General features: G+C 37.3%; 1 protein-coding gene across 3 annotated transcripts in view; it reads right to left on the bottom strand.

The window, feature by feature from the left end:
- Ctnna2 (catenin (cadherin-associated protein), alpha 2) overlaps positions 1-23,782 on the bottom strand; it is a 1,112,116-nt gene that overhangs the window by 723,838 nt on the left and 364,496 nt on the right. For all 3 annotated transcript variants that reach the window (XM_013031823.1, XM_013031821.1, XM_013031822.1), the window contains exon 7: positions 6,340-6,543. In XM_013031823.1, the coding sequence (XP_012887277.1) occupies positions 6,340-6,543 (204 nt within the window). The remainder of the gene's footprint in view (positions 1-6,339; positions 6,544-23,782) is intronic.

Raw genomic sequence — 23,782 nt, 5'->3', positions numbered from 1 at the left:
TTGCTTCTAAATCTATTATTACATTCTCAACTAATAAAATATTATACAGACAGTGAACAAGATGTTAGAGGAAGTTTATTGATATGGTGATATATCCACAGTATATTTAGTAAAGAAAATATATTACAAAACATAATGTACTAGAAAAGTCCATTTTTTAAAAAGTCAAGGCATAACTTGTGAGTATGGATGTTAGATAGAACTCTTCCATAAGCTCAAAACATTAGAAAGGCACACATCAAATTTGAGCAATGTTTTTGCATAGGAGTGACATGATAAATTATGTTCATTTTCATTTTTTCTTAATTTCAACATTTATAATGAATATATGCTCCTTTTCCACCAAGTATTATAAAGTAACAGTGTGAAGGCCATAATTGTCTGAGCTCTTGTGGTACTGGATACTACCTTACCTGAGACTTTCACATTAAGGAATAGTATGTTTGAACTTGCTGTTCTTTGGCCCCATTCCATTCTCAAGCCTTCCCAGGTGAGCTCTATGAGAAACATTCCCTTTCATTCAGCACCAGTGCAGATTGAAGTCTAAGGACAATCTTGTCTCAGATACAGGTAATTCATGTACATGTTTCATATCAGTATGTGTATGTGTGTGTGTGTGTGTATGTGTGTGTGTGTGTGTGTGTGTGTGTGTGTGTGTGTGCTTTAAATACCAGCTTTACAGTAGCAGTAACTCCAGAGATCTCTGTAAAAGGTAGAAGTTTGGAAAGTGTTGGTTTCAATGCTGTTGTTTGTTAGTTTTTTAAATACATACATGTGTATTTTTAAGCTGATACAGTGGTACACTTTTCTTTTTCCTCCAGTCAGGGGACCTGAACTCTGGGCCTGGGCACTGTCCCTCAGCTCTTCAGCTCAAGCCTAGCACTCTACCACTTGAGTCATAGTGCCACTTCCGGCTTTTTTCTTTTTGCTTATGTGGTGCTGAGGAATTGAACCCAGGGCCTCATGCATGCAAGGCAAGCGCTCTATCACTGAGTCACCTTCCCAGCCCTGGTAGTACACTCTTATAAACCCATCACTTGGAAGGCTGAAGTAGGAAGATTAAAAGTTTTAGACCAATATGAACAACATGGCCAGATCAAGTCTTAAATAACCTGTATATATGTATATAGACTTTTGTGTGATCATACACACACTAACACATACATACACATATGTTCTTATATATAATTTAAATTTGAATTTAGATTAAATTTATAAATTAAAATTTAGATTACATTGTAGATTAAAAATACAATGAAAGGAAGTGGCACTGTGGCTCAAGTGGTAGAGCGCTTGCCTTGAGCTGAAGAGCTGAGGGACAGTGCCCAGGCCCAGAGTTCAAGCCCCACGACCGACAAAAAAAAAATACAATGAAAAAGCAGTGTACCATATATATGTATATATTAAAAAAGCAGTATACTATATTTTAACCAGTCAGAAACAGCAAGTCATAACTGATACCTACATATCTCTACCACTCCTGTGAAAAGTTTTTCTTGACTTATATAATACTAAAAATATGTTTCTTCACTGTTTTCTTTTTAAAAATTGAATGATACAAAGAGTCCCTGTCCACAAACACTAACCAAGCTGCACAGCACCACAACACACAACACGGACCGCACACAACTGCTCATCTCATAATCTTGTAAGGCCTAATGGTGAATTGTGCATAAAGAAGAAACAACTTATGACTCCTTGTTATCCAATATTTATAGTTTCAGTACCCAGAATAAGTATTGAATTTTCTTCTTATCATTCTGCATTATAATTTAGTACTTGGATTATCATATTTTCTGGTCTTTTATCAGAATATGAACCATACTGACACTTTTTTTGGCAACATAATTTTAAAACAGAGATTTTTACTTAACTACCAATTAAAACATAATGTATCTAGTAGAGTATCCGGGCACTGCCTAATTAATAAATGCTAGTAATTCTGAATTCTCTGTGCAACAAAAAATGAAATGAAGATAACATATCAGTTCCAGCTGACCTGGCTGTAACTATGCCGATATTTTGTGTTTGAAAAACAGACACATTCTTCTCACTGGTTACTTTATAAGAAATTTGTTATTAATGATAGAAGCAGAATTTGAATACTTGACTTGTTATCACCTAACTCAGGATGCCAACATCTGTGAATTATTTCAATGTCTTTCCCACTTTAGAACTCCTGTAGTTCTACATTCTTTTTTCTGCATCTGACTCCTGACATTTTCTGTCCAACATTCCCTCTCCAATGATCTCTCATTCCATTAACCTGAAAGTCAAATCTTAAAGTAATGGCAGACAAGGTCCTGCACAGGCAGATGCTCTATGACTTGGCAAGCTCCATCTCCTGCCCTTCTTTACTTTCTTACATCAGTTATACTGACTCCCTGAGATGTTCAGATTCACAGGGTCTCTGCTCATGGCAAGGCCTTTACTGTTCCTTTCCCCTCAAGTGCTCACTGCTTCCCACCTTCAGAAGGTCCTTCATCTTCATTTTCCCAGACTTCAGGGAAAATGCACCCATGCTCCCTGCCTTCCAGTTTTCTGTTTTATCCTTGCATTTTAACACCATCTGAAATAACCCTTGCTCAAATCACATATGCATGTATTGTTAGTCTCCTCCCTTTGGAGTAAAGTCCTATGAGAACAAAGAACTTGGCTTTCCTAGTTTGGCATCCCCAGAAGCCTATAATACCTTAAAAAGGTAGATGATTTCAGGTTGGCAATGCACATTTACTGAAATGAATAAAGCATCCCAAACTTCAATGCATCACAAAATTCCTATAATGGGGTCATTATTAGGATTTCTTTTCACGAAGAAAAAGGAGTTTAGGGCTGGGAAGGTAGCTCAGTGGTAGAGTGCTTGCCTTGCATGCATGAGGCCCTGGGTTCGATTCCTCAGCACCACATAAGCAGAAAAAGCCAGAAGTGGCTCTGTGGCTCAAGTGGTAGAGCATTAGCTTTGAGCTGAAGAGCTGAGGGACAGTGCCCAGGCCCAGATTTCATGCTCCACAACCAACCAAAAAAAAAAAAAAGAAGAAGAAGAAAAGAAAAGAATAAAGAAGTTTATTATCCAGAAAATATGTTATATATATAATTGTAGATTGCATAGGAAATTTTATGTGTTCATTATAATTTAGAACAAACTATAATACTCCAATAACCTCACTGATGGTGCTAATCAAATTTATAATTATAAGCCACATGTCTTTTTGCAAAAGAGTCTATACCTGTGAATTTCCACAGATAGACAATAACAATGGTCTGTTTACAGTAGGACTATTGGAAAGAACATTTTTATCTCAAGTTTATCCAAAACTTGATCTAACAACTTACAGCAGTCAGGACTTCCTATCACTTTTGTAACACTTTCTCTAGTAGTAATATGCACTTGAACTTTCTGTTCACATCATCTGTTCACACAGACCATTTCTTTATACCACACTTTCTTTTAAGTGCATAATTTTGATCACATCTTCAGTCACATGTGCACAGATTCACTTAGTTAAATAAACATTTGTGAAAATATCCAACAAACAAATGGCATCCAATTGAACTCAATGTGACCCAACTGGCCAAATCATAGCCCAGGGTTCTGGATAACTATTGCCCTGCACCAGTCATGTAGTATACAGCATCTCTCTGTCCACTCATACTTCTTGGCATGTTCAGGGTTTTCAAATAACTCTGGATGAACATCAGTAGAATATGCTAAATGTCTATCAGGGACTTATCAGTAGATGTGGTGAATCTAGAAAATGTCAGTTGTCAGTTGTGCCAATCTTTAAATCCTTTCTGTTTAATGACTTTTTGATGCTGATGATATCGACTCTCACATTAAGGTAAAATCTGCAAGGTAATAATTTGATAATATCTTCATTCCTAAAGCTTAGAAGGTTTAAAATGAAATATAACAAACTAGGAATACTGAATAACTTAGTGGGTGCTATTAACTATACAATTGATTTCCTGGTCAAAAGATAAATGGCTATATGTTTCTTTAAGTTAATAATGGGATATGAGCAAAAGAGGGACACTGTCTTCAGGGAGAAGTATCAGGTGGAGGACGGGGGAAAGGAGTGGGTAACAGGCAATGAAAGAGATTAAAGTATATTTCATATATATATATATATGCATACACACATATATAAATGGTTGAAACACTGCTTGTAAAAAGGAAAGAATAATTAAAGGAATATATTACAGGGATAAACTTGTTCAATGTACACTGTATGCATCTGAGGAATTATACTCAAACTTTTATATACTATTAATGCATGTCTATAAAATAAATGCATATATTCTTTATAAAAGAAATACAAATTGGTATGTTTCCATAGTAACAAGTACACTGGTTATGGATCATGGAGGTTGGTTATAGATCATGGAGGAAATACAGCTGTATCCCTATCTATTTAGAAATCACTGAAAAAATCTAAAGACCAACACAATTTTTCAATTGTCTCTATAAACATCAATTAGGAAATATTTTGTTTCAGGCTTTGAACCTGGTGTGCAACATGCACAGAATCTGTATACTTTGAAATTTAAACACCATTCCATTCTATGTATTCTCTACAGCCATGTCAAAATAGCAAACAAATTATAATACAAATTCAAACCATTCCTGTGTCACAAAATTCTGAACTAAAGAATAGAAGCCTAGAGTTAATAAAACACAAATCCATCAGCTCTGTTGATCCATGTGACATAAAAGAACGTCTACTTTGACAGCTTTCTCAACATCAAACTGAAATTACATATCACATCTACATCAGCTCTTCTTTAATCATATTCAGAGATTTCTATTCATCAGAACATACTTTTCTGATTTATTTATTTTGACATCTTAACCATCAACATCTCTGAAATTTCTGTTTCTTTAGAAATAATTATTCATTGACAGAAATACCAGCGTGCCTCAATATAAAACAGAATCCCACAGACAAACCATTAGATCGCTGATATTCTGTTACAAACTACAACAAATAGGATCCCCACTTTTACTAACATTCTCTCCTGATAAGTGTGTTATGCGACATATTTTCTCTGGGTAGGAAGCACAAATGTCACCATTGCTTTCTGGACCCTACATAAACCCCATTGAGCAAAATCATAGCTCTCCAGGTCCTATACAGCAGTCTTTAGAAGTAGCTGGATATCACAGGATGCATCCACAGTTTACTTTCTCTGTGCTCAAAATGGGTGGGTCTTCCAATCAAATAATCTGGAGGCTCATAGGAAGCAAACATATTTTGTATTTCAGTTTTTAGAGTTTCCTCATGAAGCATTCTTTTGGTTTCTGAGTAAAGTTCCTTGGAATCTGGCAGGAAGAGCATGGTCAGTGTCAGTACTGACTCCTTGCTGAACCTACAGGCCTCCAGAATATATTGTCTCATGGTAGGGCAAGTAAAATGCTGCATGCCTATATTGACTCAGCATTACCGGAGGTATGATTACAATACCCAGTATGCATTGCAAAAGCATAAAGCGACAGATGTTCAGGGACACTGTTAACTTACCTGACCTCTACATAGAGCATTCTGTCAATGTATAATATCAAGAAGACTTCATCTATGTGTTTTTTCCCCTCCAATTTATGTTGCATTCTCTCAAACCCAGCAGTCTAGTTCTGGGGGAGCTCTGGACCATCCACTGTGATAGGCACTGGGCATTACCTCAGTTGAATGAATGTAGCAAATCAATACAACTCTAATATAGTGGCTTTCAAAGCAAGGAATACACGAATTGTCACATTCTATCACTAAAGAGAGGATGGTGATAGTATGCATCACAGGATAGCCAGGAACCACTCATATTTGTATAAACACCTACAGACTCATTTATAAGAATTTTTACATATTTAGTGAATTCATAAAACTTTTGCAAATTTTAGTGCAGCTGGAATTTCTCCACCTTAACCAAACTCATTGAGACCATTTAAAACCTGTTATGCTTATTACCACCTTTTAGCTGTGAAGATGTACATCTACAGCTATTCTCAGCACATACCCTATAGTGTCCACCAAACATCTGATTTTTACCAACTGAAATCTTACTAACACCAAACTGCAGGCAACCACTACAATGCCCAAGAAGAAACCATTCAGTAGAAAGTAAAAGTTTTCCTAAGATTTAACTCCCCATCAATTTCTTCCCTACTAAACATGCATGCTGAAACAAAATCAGGACACAGACTGTCCCAAAGCAATTCTTTGGTTTCACCTGACACACTTCAGGGAACACCTGTCCTCTCTTACCAGGCTACGCATGCTTTCCTAACAGCCTCAAGATCGCAGTACAGAATCCACAGAGAGAGGAAAACTGAGCCTCCAGACTTACATTATTCATGTATTCGCTGAGCAGATCCTGGAGTGCCTGTCGCACTGCATTGCACTCGGCCACGATGCGTTCCCGCCGGTCATCTCTTGTGCAGGATGAGTCTGCCATGAGAGCTGCACCACTGATGATGCTTTCCAGCCTCTCCTCCAGCGACGGCCGGAACCTGGCTTCACTGAAAGTCATGGGGTCCAGAATGATCTTATTCTAAAATAATTAGGAAAAAAATATATCAGCAGGGAAGAGGTGGCTGTGGGTGAACTCAGCTTGTTAGACTAGGAGACAACACTTCTCTCCCAAGGAAGGGAAACTAGTTACTGAGACAAACTCTAAAATGTCCTTGACAATGTATTAACTTCTATGAGATTATTTTTCTTTTTGCCTTAAATGTAATCTTCAGGTTCAAAACAGCAAATCTTGTTGGAAGAATATGTTCTTGGCAGTCTGTCTTGGCTGAAGCATTTTCCAAGGAGACTGTGAAACTGTCTTCCCATTCTTGATTTTTTTTTAAAAAAAACACGTGTAGCTTTCCAGGATAGCACATTTCAGTGTAGCACTTTGGAGGATTAAGGGGAGATTAAAGAACTATATAAACTAGATTTGATGTAAAATTTAAGATTAAGAACTATGTGAAACTAGATTTTACATAAAACCTAGATTAAAAAGTTTTGTTGTTGTTGTCATTGTCATTGTTATTTGTGCTAGTTTTGGGTCTTGAACTCAAGGCCTGAACTTTTTTTTTCAAAGCTAGCCTTCTGCCACTTGAGCCACAGCACCACTTCCAGCTTTGGGGTGGTTAATTGGAGATACTTTTCTGCCCAGGCTAGCTTTGAACTTCAATCCTTAAATCTCAGCTTCCTGAGTAGCTAGGCAGGCATGAGCTAGTGCTTTCTGGGCATAAAATCTAACCCATGTTTTCACTGTATTTGATTCAGGTGCCCTGAATCTTATATATACACTTCTCTAATTTGGGGAGGGGAAGGGAAAAAACAAAATGCTTAAATAGGGATATAGGTTGACCCATTGTAACAATGAGATTTACAAGACACTATGTTAAAAAACAAACTTTACAACATTGGTGGGGGTTAGTTGTAGAGGTGGGAGGGAAGGGATGGTAGGGGAAAAACAAAGGAGGAGGCAAAAATGCTTGATAGGAAATTCACTCATTGCTTTGTTCATGTAACAGTAACCCCTCTGTACAGCATTTTTACAATAAAAATGTATAAAATCTAGTATTTGTACAAAAGGATTCATAAAGAATATATGTGCACATATGTGTGTGAGATTTCTCATGATTAACTGATAGCAATTTAATAGGGGTACTGACATGTTCCCAAAGAGATGTTTCCTAAAAGTAAGGCATCACTGAGTATGGGAGCTTAGAGCTGTGCCTAAGTAGGAGGAGTCTGGAGTCTTGTTGGCAGAAGTGTCCATAGATGGATGGTAACACATGCCCAGAACTCAAGACAGATGTTAGCCTTGATAGAGATGCAGGAATTCTGAAGGGTACTTAGACACAAGGTAAGTGTGCTAGTTACTTTCGTGTAGATGTGCCCCCAAACATGACAGAAACATCTTACAAGGGGATGGAAAGAAGGATTTGTTTGTCTCATGGTTTCAGAGGTTTCTGTCTACCATAGTTGGCTCTATGGTTTCTAGACTGATCATGAGTAAGGCAGAGAATCATGGCAGTGGGAGCGTAAGTGGGAGTATAAGCTGTCCACCTACAGTGAGCAAATGTAGAGAGAGGAAGGAAGTGTGTGGGAACTAGCTTCAAAAGCATGCACTTGGTGAATTATGTCCTCCAACTAGATTCTACCGCTTTAAGTTTCCAACAACTGCCCCAACAGCACCACTACCTGGGGATGAATCTTTCAATGCATGAGACTGCAGGGACTACTTCACACTGAAATCCTAACAATTGAGAACAACATCCTTTCATGTTGAATAAGTAAGAAGAGAAGACCAAACATGACACAGATAAAGAAGGATGAGAACCAAAAAAAAAAGATTTTAAAAAAGGTCAGAAAGATAAGGAATATACCCAGAAAACTTGCCACAATTCAAAGCAGTGGAGAAATGGATGAAGGTGATAATCAACTGGTGAAGCAAAAAGGTGATGTTCACATTACACATAGGTTAGTTCCCTTTAGGGAAGCCATTTCTGCTTAAAGTAGCAAAGATCATTCCAGCAGTGTTAACCAAAGTGGAATGATCTGCTTCAGGAAGCAGGATGTTCATCTTCGTTAGAGATGCGTGCACACACACACACACACACACACACACACACACACACATGCACACAGGTCCAGAGACAATAAAGGGCAGTGATGGGAAATAGTTTTCCAGCCCAAGGAACCCACAGTGAAATTTCAATGCCATTATTGTTTCCTTCAAAGCTCATTATTCTTTAAATATCCCAAGCTCATTAACCTTACATATTTAGCAGGTTAAGATAGTACTAGAAAACAGTAACTGAATGTATTAACCAATAGAATAAGAAAAACGAATGAATGCACGAAGTCATTGACAATCTGTCAACCAGCAAGGTGCTATATGCCTACTACAAGCACATAAAGTTACAAAGGGAAGTGGGGAACGTAGAAGACAGCTTAAATGATTTTTTAAATTCTAATGTAGTATAAAATAACTGCTTACTGATTATAAAGAAAGTTCAGCTATGTGCTCTGGCAAGGTTTTTCCCAGTCTTCCAAAACATCCTAGATTATTTGCCAAAGGCTATGCTGGGTACATCCAGAGACTTGTTTCTCTGTTTTTATTTTTTAATAAGAATATCTATAGCAGAGTGGGAGAGTAGGAGAGAGATGGAGGAGGAAAGAGAGAGCGAATGTGGAAGAGAGAGAGAGAGAGAGAAATCTAAGTACAAAAGTTTTGAGCTTTTGCCCAATGGGTGTAGCAGTTTATAATTTAGGAAGGAAAAAATACAGACTAAAACATATAGCAATGCTAGAGTCTGGCAGGATTGTAGATTTCCTAGAAAATCAGTAGTTGTGCAAATCTCTGCCTCAGTTTAGAAGTCAGATATGTACAGTCTTGCAAAGAGGAGATGGTTATTCTGTGTTGAGCTTCAATGTGAGGACCAGTTCATATTTGCACTCTCAAATCTTGGGAAAGGATTTACAAAACAATTGTTGGCTGAATTTCAAAGTTTAATGTCTGGAAGTTAGTCCCTGTGCTGTGTTATTGGATACAACTGTCCAAATCATGAGTGGCCTTCATAAAAATGATAGTTCTTTGGGGCCCTTCTTTATAGGTGGAAATTCCAAAGAAAATCTAAGAGGTAGCACAGATATTTCTGCCACTCCCAAGTCTATATTAAATCCTGAGTCTATATAAAAGGCAGTGGATTTGATTAAATTCTCTTTCTCTACTGCTTTGATTTTCAGGCATAAGTATTCTATGTTTTCTTTCTCACTATAAATGTGCATTCATAATACACATAAGCATATATATGTTTGAACTCTGCCTTTTACTTGCTTGGCAAGCCATCTACCATTGACCACCTAGTTTCACCTGCAATCCATTCTTTGCACTGACTATTTTATTTCTTTATTTCCTAGTACCGGGTTGAACTGAGGACCTTGTGCTCTTGCTTGGCTTTATTAAAAAAAATCATAGCTGGTGCTCTACTATTTGTGCCATGTCTCCACTTTTGGCTTCTTGCTAGTTAATTTGATAACATTTCCATGGATTTGTCTCCATGGGCTGACTCTGAGCTTTGATCTTTGTATCTTAGACTCATGAGTAGCTAAGAATATAGGCATGAGCCACTGTCTCCTAATTGCATTGTTTATTTTAGAGATAGAGTCTTGTTTCCTATCCAGCTACATCTTGAACTAAGATCTGTTTATTTGTAGGGTTCCTCTCACAGCAGGTATGACAAGCATATTTCACCATGCTCAGCTATTAATCAATAGGGCTCTCCAATACATACCTGGGCTGACCTTGAACTACAATCTTCCAATTTCAGTTGGCCAAATGGCTTGGATTACAAGCATGGGCCCCCCCACTGCTAGGCTAAGTACTTTCATTATCATGTATTATTAAAAACTGGCCTTCTGCCTGGAATAACACATACCTGTAATCCTGGCCTGTTGTGAGGCAGAAGCCTAAAGTTTGTGATTTGAGACTGGCCTGATATTAATAAGACTCCATCCTAACAAACAAGCAAGGCAAGACGCTAGGTATCTGTAATCACAGCTACCCAAGATGTATGGGTAGGAAAACCATAGTCTGAGGCTGGCCTCAAGCAAATGTTCTAGATACTATCTGAAAATAGCTTCCAGTAACTTGGTAGATAGACAGACAGATAGATAAGCTGGGGGCATAGCTCAAGTAATGAGTGTCTAGTTCGCATATACAAGTCTCTGAGTTCAAATTGCAGTATTGCAAAAAAGGAGGAAAACAGACAGATAGATAGGAAAATAGATAGCAATGGAACCAAAACTCACAATCAAGTCAAAACCAAAACCAAAACATACTTATAATAAACATATTAGTAGACTATCTTTCTGATTTTTCAAAGAACTCTTTTATAGAGAGCAATATCAACATAAATCATAGTAAACATTTGTTCTGCTTTACATTTTCTGAAGACACTTCAATGATATCTATTGGCCTTAGGACAGATCTTGTGTTAAGTGCCAATTAGATGGAAATGTATAAAGACACATTTATACTTTTCAATAAGGCTTCTCAGCAGCACATAGGAGAATGTATCACTTGTCATTAAAGCACCATCTCCTAAGTACTTTCCTATAGTGCATGGAGCTTAGAGATTGGATATTTTTTTATGAAAAAAATAAGGTTACATAGACACATATGTTTTGGAAGTACTGTATGGCCCACAGAAAATAAGCATATGAAAGGATTTGGGGAGCTTTGAGTTACAGGAGTTAGCTCAGTGTGAATCTCCCAAATCCACAGAAACACGGAGAGAAATAATTTCAAAATGCATGCATTGTCTATGAGAACCCAAGGAACATTGTTTGGGGGATTTCGCCATGTCAGCTGATGGTGTCAGCTGTGGAGCTCCCTGTCTGCTATGGCTGGCGGCTGTCATGACTCGAAATACATGAAGCACTGGGCTTGACAAACTGTAGAAAAGTTATACTATCCATCACATTTCTAATGGAATTATTCATTATTTATAGATCACAAGGGAATAGCTTTTAAAAAAAATCTCCCTGGGAAAGAAACAGTAAATTTGTAACTTTCTCATCTGTGTCTGTGATGCAGATGTGAAATGTGAAATATTTCAATGTGAAAGAGTAGTGAGGGGAAGCCACTTGGAGGAGAGGAAGGTGGAAAGATAAAGTACAGTACATGCTGCCGTGTGTGTGTGTGTGTGTGTGTGTGTGTGTGTGTGTGTGTGTGTGTGTGTGTGTGTAGAGATAGGAATTGTGTCTGCATTTTTCTGAATGGTAGGTTTTGTTTGTATGCATACACTCATGCATTTGAAATGAAGTGTCTGTGTTTGAGAAGATGGTTCTGGATTGAATATATTTGTGGAAGATGCAGTATATGTGTACATGTGTGTGCATGGGATATCAAAAAAGTTACTTGTATATGTATGTGTGTGTGCATCTGAGTTTATGTTAGTAGGTTGTGCACACAGGTGGGGAAAATGAGAAGTAGGGTGGGATGGAGGGAGAAGGAGAAAAATGGAAGGGAGAGACTGAGATAAATAGGAAAGGACACACAGCGTGAGAGACAGTGAGCGAGCAAGTAAGAGAGAGAGAGAGAGGGAGGGGGGAGAAGAGTCATTGTGTTTTCAGGGAACTGGTAATCTCACACAGACTTTACAATGAGAAAATAATAGGACTAAAAGAACCAAAGAAAACCATAGACTTAGGAGCTAGAAGAAATGATTCTACCTATACTTCCTAAAAATAGAGTAAAAGAAACCCCTGGAGCTGACTCCTAGGCAAGGAAGCACTCAGAGAATGAAAACCAAGTTGGGATGAGAGAAGAGTAGGCATTATTTAGAAATGATGAAAAGGGAAGGGGAAGAGGAAAGAAAAGAGAAAGAAGAAAAGAAGAAAAGGAAACCATGTAGACAAGTTTTTGCCTAACACTTCGCTGTCCTTTGTACTCAGCAGATGATCTCTGAGCACATTCACATTCTTATTTTTCCATCACTTCAGCAGTGTTGCATTTCTGAGATGCTGCCCTCTGCTGGCAGGAAGTAGTGTTGCCTTCCTTCTTCCTGGTTCTACAGGGAATATTGCATTTATTTTACTTTATTTTATTTTATTTTATTGTCGATTGTGGGGCTTCAACTCTGGGCCTGGGTGCTGTCCCTGCGCTCTTCAGCTCAAGGCTAGACTCTACCGCTTGAGCCACAGAGCCACTTCCGGTTTTCTAGTAGTTTATTGAGATAAGAGTCTCACGGACCTTCCTGCCCAGGCTGGCTTTAACCATGATCCTCAGATCTCAGCCTCCTGAGTACCTAGGATTACAGGCGTGAGCCACTGGCACCCAGCAAGAGAATATTTTAACTAGGCCAAAATGCCAGCACCCAACAGTGAATAAAGGGACAAGTCCAAGGCTTACATCTCTCCCCAAGGCAAAGATATGTTCCTGGAAAAGAGCTTTCTGGTGTTTTCAAATGGATTGACATTAGTCCACTCAGATTTTACTTTTAAAATCAATATTTTGTTTGCATTTTTGAAGCTCATTTCGTCCTTGCATCATTGTGATCTTTTAGTTCTATCTCATGCGGTCATATCAGTTCATTTTAAAATCATGGGCCAGTATCTCTGATAAATGCTTTAACATTTAAAAACTGAGTTTAATTTCATGTCCTCTTTGCTTTCATTCTGCTTATTTGACTTGCATAAAAGTTTGTGTTTTGTGATTTTTTTTACTTAGTTTGGACTAATATTTTCAATTTAAAAATTGTAGTTTACAGAGCAAAAAAGTAGAATCCATAAAGAGTTATAGTCACCACCACAATGGTGCTACAGCCAGCTCTGCATCCCCACAAAACTGATCTGCAATTTTGTTCTTTGGGTTGAACTTGGTCAATTTTTTAACCTCAAATAATTCCAGAGTGGCTCTATAGCTCAGTTGGTTAAATCACCTGTCTCATAAAATAACTCAAATCCATATAATTTAAAACTGCTTCTTTCATCTTTATCACCAATACAGTTGTTAGGAGAGAACCACTTTCAAATTGGTCCTCTCATCCATTCTGTAGGTCCTATGTCATGTAAAATTCCAGTATAAACACAGGACCATGAAGTAGCTTAAAGCAGTCTCTACACAAGAAGAGAAAGTAGGAAAAATTCGGTCAAAGCAAAAAGTTGAATACATCAACTACAAGTAGTATGATATGTACAAATCTATGTCTATGGTATGAGCCTCTCTTATTAAATAGAAAGAGAAACCAGAAGTATGATGGCCTGGTCATTCATTCAATAAATTAAAATATAGGACTTGAACACAAGTCTTTAGACTTTAAGCTCCAAATTCCTTCCACAGTGGTTGAAATTAGTAATAAATCATCATTATAAAAAAGGTATGATTCTCTTAAATCAAACATAATATATAATTATCATGTGTCATATTCTGGTGTTTTATGTCACTCAAGTGACCTCATCCTTCCAATGGATGATTAAGAGGTTAACTTGTTGATTCAATAAATTGATGTCCATTACATCAGATGTCAAAGGAAAAATCCTCATTCCTCATTCTTTCCAGTGATTCATTGTCTAATCAAACCCATATAATCAACTGTAACTTGGAAAACGTACTGATGATATAACAAAATGATGGAGACAGATGCTAAATTTGCACAGTTTGGAGACAGAAGCCACTCAAGAAATCTTTATTGAGAAGGATGCTCCTCAGCTAAGATCTACAGAGTATAGGGCTATTGGTCAAGAAAATCCAGGAGCCAGAATCAAGATGAAAGAGAGAACAGGATACAAAAACTACTTCAAGAATTTTACTGAAGTGATAGAAATAAGATGAGGTCATGTGTGTGGTGCCTCGAAGAGAAAACAACTTCAGGGGAACACCATTAACGCCACCTACCTTCTATACCTGGAGCACCACAGCATCGCATGGAGACTACTCTTGGCCAAAGGGAGCCTCAATCACACAGAGCCCAGTCTGCCATTCCTACACCATGGAAATTCCTCACTTGGGCCACCTCTACTTCAGATATGACTTTACTGACATTATTAGGGCTTTCTTAGAACTGTGATAAGTCTCCCCATCCACACTCTCCCTCTACCCCCACCCTCCACCACCCCACCAAGCCTCTGTTTCTCCTGCTCTCTTTTAACAAGTATTTGGCTTGTCCAAAGGCACATGTCTTCTGGTATATGCTCTTAGCCATTGCACTCCACTCTTTCCCTTTTGTATTTCTCTGCATCAGTAATGCCAAACACCAAGAGATCATTGATGCATTCACCACTTCTCCATTTTAGATATTGAAGTTGCACTTGTACATGATTCTTTCATACTTGAAAGAGATATGATACCTAGTAAATATCCATTAGGGATTAAAAAAAAAGTTTTAAAATGATAGTTCACAGAATTTGAATCTCCCAGCTCTGCTTTCAACTGGTCAACAGGAATTTACAATAGAAACATACCTTAGCCACGTTAAAACTGACTTTTTTCTAATTATACTCAGGCAGCAATCGAAAATACCCTATATGGTTAGACTAGGAGCATAAAAGGACCATTTCGAATTACAGTGATCTCACAAACCAATAGAGTGGAGGTTTGTTTTAACCTGTACATTAACACTTTCATGGATAAGGTAGCTAAGAAAGACAATGTTTTGGTTGCTGTTGTTTTATTTTTTTTGTGTTTTAAGTAGCCAAGAGACTATTGAACAAGTGGGAAGAAAGTCTTATCTAGATATCTTTACATTTCCTGCCTTTTAATATTAGGTCAAAGTCATATAGAGAACAATTTAGTCACTTGGAATATATACAGAACTTTCAAAACATCAAAAAAATCATAAAACAACAAATAAAAGAATTTGCCAGCTGGGAATGTGGCTTAGTGGTAAAAGTATTTGCCTAGCATGCATGAAGACTTGGGTTTGATTCCTCAGTACCACATAAACAGAAAAAAAAGCCTGAAGAGGTGCTGTGACTCAAGTGGTAGAGTGCTAGCTTTGAGCAAAAGAAGCTCAGAGACAATGTCCAGGCCCTGAGTTCAAGCCCCATGACAGGCAAAAAGAAAGAGACAAAGAATTTGATAATATAAAGTAGGGACTAGTTGAATAATTTGTTTCTCCAGATCTAATTTTATAATCATGAAAACGGAAAATGACAGTAGAATGAGAAATCTTATGTGATTTCATTCCACTCTGTGATAACCCCATAAAAATAGAAATGTCCTGGACTTTTCCCCATAGTTATTACTTTCATAATTCCAAGTAGCAACTAAGAAAAGCAAGTAATTGGGATGTTCTCCTAAACACAGGCTCCTTGCCACCAGCTGCCCAGCAAACCACTCTGAATCAAACAATCAGAAGAATGAATAAATGTCTACATGCTCTTATAGGCATGCACTTTCAGTTCTTAGAAGCAAAGAGCTCAAAGAGGAACTTAAATAGGTTAAACTCATTCTTCTGAAGGAATAGGTTGTTCTGCTAGAAAGTCTTTAAAACAATGAAAACCTGAAAAACTAAGTAACAATGCATAGTTAAGGGCAAAAATATTTGTCCTTCATTCAGAGATTTTTCTCAGGAATGTACAGAGATATATACATTTTCATGTTACTGGTTCCTTTATCACCATCTCTTCACTCTATGACCATCCCTGAAGTTCCTCAAGAGTCCAAGTGAGATCAAAGTTTAAGGTGTTTTTTTTTTAATTTAATTTAATGAAATATTTTACTGCCCTAATGAAATTCAGAACTGAACTAACAGTACCTCTGATTAATTGCTGTCCACAGATTTCCCAAAGTCAAAGGTCTGACTACTAGACCCTCAGGCAGCTTCTCATAGCATTATTAAAATCCTATAGACTGGGGGTGGGGTAGGGGTAGATTTTATGGCCCTGAAAATTAGAATGAAGACACCTATTGACAATGAGGAATGAATGATCACAATCCTGACTTTGGGTGCCTTAAATACCTCTTTTAAACTCTGAAGCTTGAAATCTAAAACTTAAAAACTGATTTAATAAATTAACCAAGATGTCTAAATCAAAAGCATGTTATTTGTTCAGTTTTAAACACTTAACTCTCCTTGAAATGGATCAATAATTAATGAATACATTTCCCTCTTTTTCATTCTGTGCCAGACTCTCCCAGGGTGAATCTGTTTTACATGAAAAGTTTGCCACTCTAATTGAGGCAGCATTCGTAATGAAAGAAACTAAGTTGAGTTTTAATCATCTATTTTTTATAAAGCTTCAGTCAAAACTCTATCCACTGTTTCAGATGGCCTTAATTTTTTAACATTGAGAATAATTTTGTTTATAACTCACTCTTTCTTCTCAGACATATACTTAAAAATAAACCAATTATACTTCTTACCTAAAGATATTGTAATTAAATAGTTCAGTTTAATTAGAAATAAATGACAAAGACAATGACTTGATAATTAAAGGGTTTTTGTTTTAAAACCATACTTAATTAAAAAAAAAAGAAATCTAACTCAGTCTAGCTTAACCACATTAATTTTCCTTTAAAGGAGAAACTGATATTTAGAAGACAGGGTTATTTATCAAAGGTAATTAATATACTGGGTAAAAGAGTTTAGCTTTGGGCTCTTGCTACTAGATTTTGAAATATAATGGAAGTGAGTCACATTTCCACTAATTCCATCATGTGTGTGTGTGTGTGTATGTATGTATGTGTGTGTTTTCCTGAGTCATGATATTTCATGAGGGCATTCTCAAATTCTGCCAAAGGTACCAATTAACAACTACAATGCAAGGCAAGATTAATAATCTTTCTCCTTATATTGTGGCTTGATTAGTATTGCACAAACGACATTTTATAACTTATTGACTTGTAAGTATCCAAAATGTAGTTAATCAAATTAGATCATAAGAGAACTGAGTAACAAATTTTCTCTTTTTGGGGGGAAGAGAAGTGATAAACTTGTCATGCTACCCTTTTGTATGCCTTGAACTCTTTACCTTGTTGACCAACTTTCTTTTGCAAATTTTAATCTTCTTTCACGACTGTGCTCTTAGTACAGTTTACCATCCACTCTAATTTAACATTCCGTATGCTTCACAAAACCCTGTTGTACTATAATTTTCCTTCTGCCCTCCTCGACCTCTATCTTTATCTACCTGGAAAGTGATGAACCTCAAGGTTCTGTTTCTTTACCCTAGCATTATCTCAGAAACTCATATGCCATAATCATCACCTGCTGGTGAAAGACGAATGAAGTCCTATGTCCACTTCCCACCACCTTGCGACACACGGTATTATCTATACCTGTGATGGCCTATATCAGAAAGTGCTTTCCCAAGACAGAGACACAACTTGTTTTTTTTCTTTCTTGCTATTGTTTTTAATGTATTTAAAATGTACTTTGTGATTTTGTTGTTTCTTTTGTATATTCTTTCTACATGGTATATCCCCAGTTTTCATTGTATTTGATGTCAGAGTCTTGCAACTTGTATATACATTGTTCTAATTTAGGGAGGGGAAGGGAAATGACAAAATGCTGAAATAAAGACATTATGTTGAAAATGAACTTTACAACTTGGGGAGGAGGAGGGATTTGGGGAGGCGGGATGGTAGGGGAAAAACAAAGGAGGAGGTAACAATATTCAATAGGAAATGTACTTATTACCTTACTCATATAACTGTAACCCCTCCATACACTATTTTTACAATAAAAACATAATAAAAAAGAAAGTGCTTTCCATATCCTCCAAAACGTATCAACTTCATTTCTATAGAGAAAAAAACACAGAACTAAAAGGAAAATAAGAACCTATAATCTCACTTCATTTTTCATGTATTCACGAAAAACTAGAACTAATGAGAAATTCTCAGTTGATGAATGAACTAAACGTTGCTTAGAAAAGTTAGGTGACTTGCTAAGAGCCACAGGGGAAAACGATTTGTGAAGTCCTTTTGATGCCAAAGTCCACATACTTGTAGCTTCCTTTTCTCATCAATGTTGTTCAGTAATGATGGAACACCAACCTAATCTAAGACTAGGATATAGAAGTTAGGGGTGTGAAGAGTTAGATGGTCCTGTGGGTCTTGATATTGCTAATTCAGATGTGGCTAATGTAATAATATTAAGAAATAGACTTTAAAAATAAGCCCTTAGGGCACCTTCCAGGTAGGTAGGAGTTAGACTCTAACAAAAGCAGTTTGAGAGTACTGAAGTAGCTTCCTGCAACCATGCAATAAAAGTCATTCTTTCTCTCCTGAGAATACAGCAATAAGGGGAATATTAGAAGCAAACAGAGGCCCTCACAGGGCAAAAGAACATGGCTGTATCTTGATCTCAGAGTACACAGCTTCAAGAGATATGAGCAAATAAATTTCTCAAGAAGTTTGCTACAACAACACAAATGGACCAAGACAAAAGATGGGCAGAATAAGAACTCTGATTCTGGCTGCCCTTGGCTATATTCTTTCTAGCTGATCAAGCTGCATAAATATCAGGTGCCTGGTTTTCTCATTTGAAACCAGTAATATAGGCAGGACCTATGTTATAGAGTTGCTATCAAAATAAAACTACACACCTAAGGAGCTTAGGGTAAGATATGCCACATAGCAAGCAATAAATATTTAACATCCAATCATTTGAAATAGTTCTGTTAAAGTAATATCTTTATGGTGATTTCATATTTTATGTTTCCTTGCTCAGGTCATTACCATCTCTCATTTATTTAATAATTAATAGTATAAATTAAACTTCTTTTACATACAAGTTATTTTGCCTAACACAATACTCTTAAAATCTTGCTTAATTATACTATCTCCACTGACTTCAAAACCTTCAATGGTCCCTGTGTAGACTGTAATAATGTATCACCTATATAAGGCCCTTCCTGGATGGTGAGCAGACTCCACCCTCCTCACAGTCAAGTCTCCGCCCAGTACCTGCATTATCTAGACAACTAATACACCTAGAAGAGGTGGCCATCTGCTGAAGTCACATCTGGATTCCATCTGGCCACATCCGGCCCCTACCCTAGATAAGGCATTGCCCAGGGCCAGATGCTCTCTTTCCCAGCTGCATGGAGTGCCAACATGGCCTGATGCCCACATGGAATGCCAACATGGCCTGGTGCCCGCCAGAACGATGAATAAACTTACCCCTTAATACCACATGCGTGGTGTTCTTACTCAGCAGCCTCTTTAAAAACCTAACAACCTACAATCTGAAAAACTGTAGAGTTTACAGTTTTACCTCGAATTGCTCCAGTTCTTTTTAGACCAATTGCTTTGGTGAAATATGCCAGAATCCATGTTGGTGCAAAGAAAAGTGTTACAACTGGCATCCAACATCTAAAATGAGGATGTCCTTTTGAGCAAGAATGATCTAAAGAAATACCTTTTCCCTCCAGGTTCCCAGCCTTTCGATTTCATTTCCTATGGCTCTTTTCATGAACCCTGACTATAGCTAACTGTGCTTCATCAGTTTCACCTCTCCCACTATGCTTCATGGTTACTATGTTGTTTTATTTATTACTAATTATTGATGGAGTTTGAAATGTCATATGAACTCATGTCCTCATGTTTAGTGGATGCTCTTACCATGGACAAATGCCCCCGGGATGGTTTTTGGTGCTTACTTTTTCAGACAAAGTCTCACTTCCTGTCCTGGCATGTGCCTTACCTAAATTAGCTTTTTGTATACCATTGTCATCAGGAGCTTGTTGAGATGGGGCCTTGAAGGCTTTTTATCTATCCCAGCTGGACTCAAACCAGAACACCAATGATTTCAATGCCACAAGAAGATAGGATTACAGATGCAAGAAACCAGAACTAAGTTACATGATGTGTACTATTCTTTTTTTTTTTACTGAATATTTAATTTACACTGAGTGAGGAACAATGTCTTACTTTCCTACTAAGGTCTACTAACTAGATTTGTATGGTTGTTAAAGTAGGATTGATTTTTAGACAATTAAGAAGTTGGAAAGGCCGTGGGCCTGCTTCTGTATTTTATTTCTGCCTGAAAGCTTTTCCTTTATTAGCTTCACAATCAGTCAAAAGATATGCAGCCAAGAATGAATAGATGACACAGCAATTGAATAGTTACTGGATTATCAAAGGTTGAAATTTTAAGTTTAATACTAGAAGAAATAAACATCTTATCCCAGAAATTGGTTCCACTACAGGTCAATGGTTTGGAATGTTAAATTAGCCATTAAAAATGGAAAGTCAATTTATATTTCTCAGCAGCAATTGTGACTTAATTGCTGTTATCAACCTAATAAATTACTAGGTGATTTTCACAAACTGGTTATACACTCAAATTTCATGTCTGATGAAAGAATAATTGTATCAATATTCTACAAATATGAAAGGGAAATTAGTTCATTGGCCACAAGGGAAATTCATACACCTTGAACATAGACCCATTTATCTTTTTTCTGTCTATTTTTAAGCAGGCAAATTAAGAGGAAGAAAAAAGCTGTTCATGTCTCACAGGAATAATGTGAAATTTGTTAATTGGTTATCAAGAAACAAAGCATAGCTTACTTTTTCCCTTTTTGCCTAATGAAAATGTCATCTCTTTTTAAATTCTTTTTATTTTTAAGATGGTGCACAGAAAGGTTTCAGTTACATAAGTAAGGTAATGAGTAAAATTCTTGTCAACCTTGTTACTCCTTCCCCCAACTTTCTCTTACATTTTCTCTCCCCCCAATCCCCCCAGGTTGTATAAATTGTTTCCAACAAGTTGTCTTGTGTATATCACTGTTACATTTATTCCCTCTTTGTCCTTTTTATCACCATTCCACCTCACCCCAGTTAGAATGGCTATAATCAAGAACTCTAACAACAACAGATACTGAAGGGGATGTGGTCAAAAGGGTATGCTACTGCACTGTTGGTGGGAGTGTAAACTTGTTCAATCACTCTGGAAAGCAGTATGGAGGTTCCTCAAAAGCTTCCATATAGAGCTCCCCTATGACCCAGCAATTCCACTTTTGGGCATTTGCCCAAGTAACCACAAACAAGGCCATACAAAAGCTACCAGCACAACTATGTTTATTGCAGCATTATTCACCATAGCTAAGATATAGAACCGACCCAGATGCCTCTCGGTAGATGAATGGATCAAGAAAATGTGATATATATATATATATATATATATATATATGTAGGTGTGTGTGTGTATAATATATATATATATATATATATATATATATATATATATATATAATGCTTCCATCAGAAACACTGGCACCATCCCATTTGTAAGAAATGGAAAGACTTGGAAAAAATCATAGTATGTGAAGTAAGCCAGATGCAGAGAAACATAGGTCTCAGGGTTTCTATATTTGCAACAATTAATATATGTCTAGGATAGTCTTAGCAGATGATCAGAATAGCTCAATGGCTATGTACATATGACCCTATAAGATGATGCTAAGGGAAATGAACTCCAAGAGGTTTTTCTTTGTTGTTGTTGTTTTTAATGTATTATGTGATTTGTTTTGTTTCTTTTGTATGTTCTTCCCCCTATGATATATCCTCTGTTGTTACTTTATTTGATTTTGGTACCCTGGTATTGTATATACAGTTGTTTGAATTAGGGAGGGGAAGGGGACCATCTTCTGTTTTGAACTTTGGATTCTGATGTACATTTGTTGATAAGTTTCAGTTGTAGAGATTCTTTATGCAACATTGGAAAAAAGACTTCTCCAAAGAGTTTAATCAATCAAAGAAACAATGAGGGGCTGGGAAAGTGGCTCAGTGGTAGAGCACTTGCCTTGCATGCATGAGGCCCTGGGTTTGATTCCTCAGCACCACATAAGCAAAAAGAAAAAATCCGGGAGTGGTGCTGTGGCTCAATTGGTAGAGCACTAGCCTTGAGCTAAGAGCTGAGGGACAGCACCCAGGCCCAGAGTTCAGGCCCCATGACCGGACCAACAAAAAAGAAACAATACCCATGCAACTTAAAGAATGTTCATAAAGACATGCATGCCCATTGTGGAGAAATTGAAATTATAAATGGTAACAATAGAGAGCAGAGAAAAAATTCTAATGGACAAACTTGGATCCATTGAAATCAAATGGTCAACATATGCATTAAGGCATCCATTCATCAAACATTTCTTTTATATTCTCTAAGTGAAAGTAAAAATAAAATGGCATCTCTGTCCTTATGGTGTTTATATCTGGAAGGATAGAAACTCACAACAGATAATACCTTTAACATTGTTTATATCATGTACAATTATAACAAAAGGAATAGTGGTTTACAAATAGAAAAATTGGGGAAGGATAATGAGTAATCTTGATCGACTGATGGACTCCAGAGAAATCTATGAGATTTGTAAATCACACTTCTGGTGTATCTATCAGGAAATTTCCAGAGAGAAAAAGGGGGCTCTCATCTAACCAATGATTGAATTAATTGATATACTGAAAAAAAAACTTTGGCAGACTATTGGTTGTTGTTAAAACCTGTTAAAATTGGAGCTTAGCTGGAGGGAATAAGGCACTGGGAATATAAGTTTAAAGGACATCTCTTGTCTGGCCCTTTCATGTTTTCCGTTTCCAGGTTGACATAAGTTGAGCAGCCTAAAAATGGACTAAGACAATATGAAATTATGAAAGCTTGTTCTGGTACTACCAAACTGACAGAAGGTAGGCAGACAAAGAAAATAACCTCAAGACCATCACCAGTTGTAACTTTCAGTCTCCAGAATAAGCTTACAATCATGTCTGAAGCCAGGCGTTGGTGGGTCACCCCTATGATCCTACCTACTCAGGAGGCTGAGATCTGAGGACTGCAGTTCAAAATCAGCCAGAGCAGGAAAGTCCCCATGAAACTCATCTCCAGTTAACCACTAGAAAACCAGAAGTGGTGCTGTGGCTCAACTGGTAGAGTGCTAACCTTGAGCTGAAGAGCTGAGGGACAGTGCCCAGGCCCAGAGTTCAAGCCCACAACCATAACCACAAGTTTATGAGTGATTACAAGTACAACTTTATCAGAGACAGAGAATAAAAAATATTCTTCTGAATCAATCAAAGCAAGGAAACTACTAAAGCTGTGAAAGAAGCAGTCTCTCCCTCCCTCCCGCCCTCCCTCTCTCTCTCTCTCTCTCTCTCTCTCTCTCTCCCTCACACACACACACACACACACACACACACACACACACAGATCAGATCTGTCTTGGGGTGAGACAGGACTCTTTTTGAAGATTCATTTTGCACAGCCAACACTTTCTTTTACTTGACATGGTATTTGGGGAACATCTTTAGGAGGTTAGTAGAGATTAAAAAGGGTAAC

The sequence above is a fragment of the Dipodomys ordii genome, unplaced genomic scaffold (genome assembly GCF_000151885.1).
Source record: "Dipodomys ordii isolate 6190 unplaced genomic scaffold, Dord_2.0 Scaffold144, whole genome shotgun sequence".
NCBI classification, from domain to species: Eukaryota; Metazoa; Chordata; class Mammalia; order Rodentia; family Heteromyidae; genus Dipodomys; species Dipodomys ordii.
The sequence above is the reverse complement of the archived record's forward strand: the minus strand, read 5'-3'. Positions and strand labels throughout refer to the sequence as shown.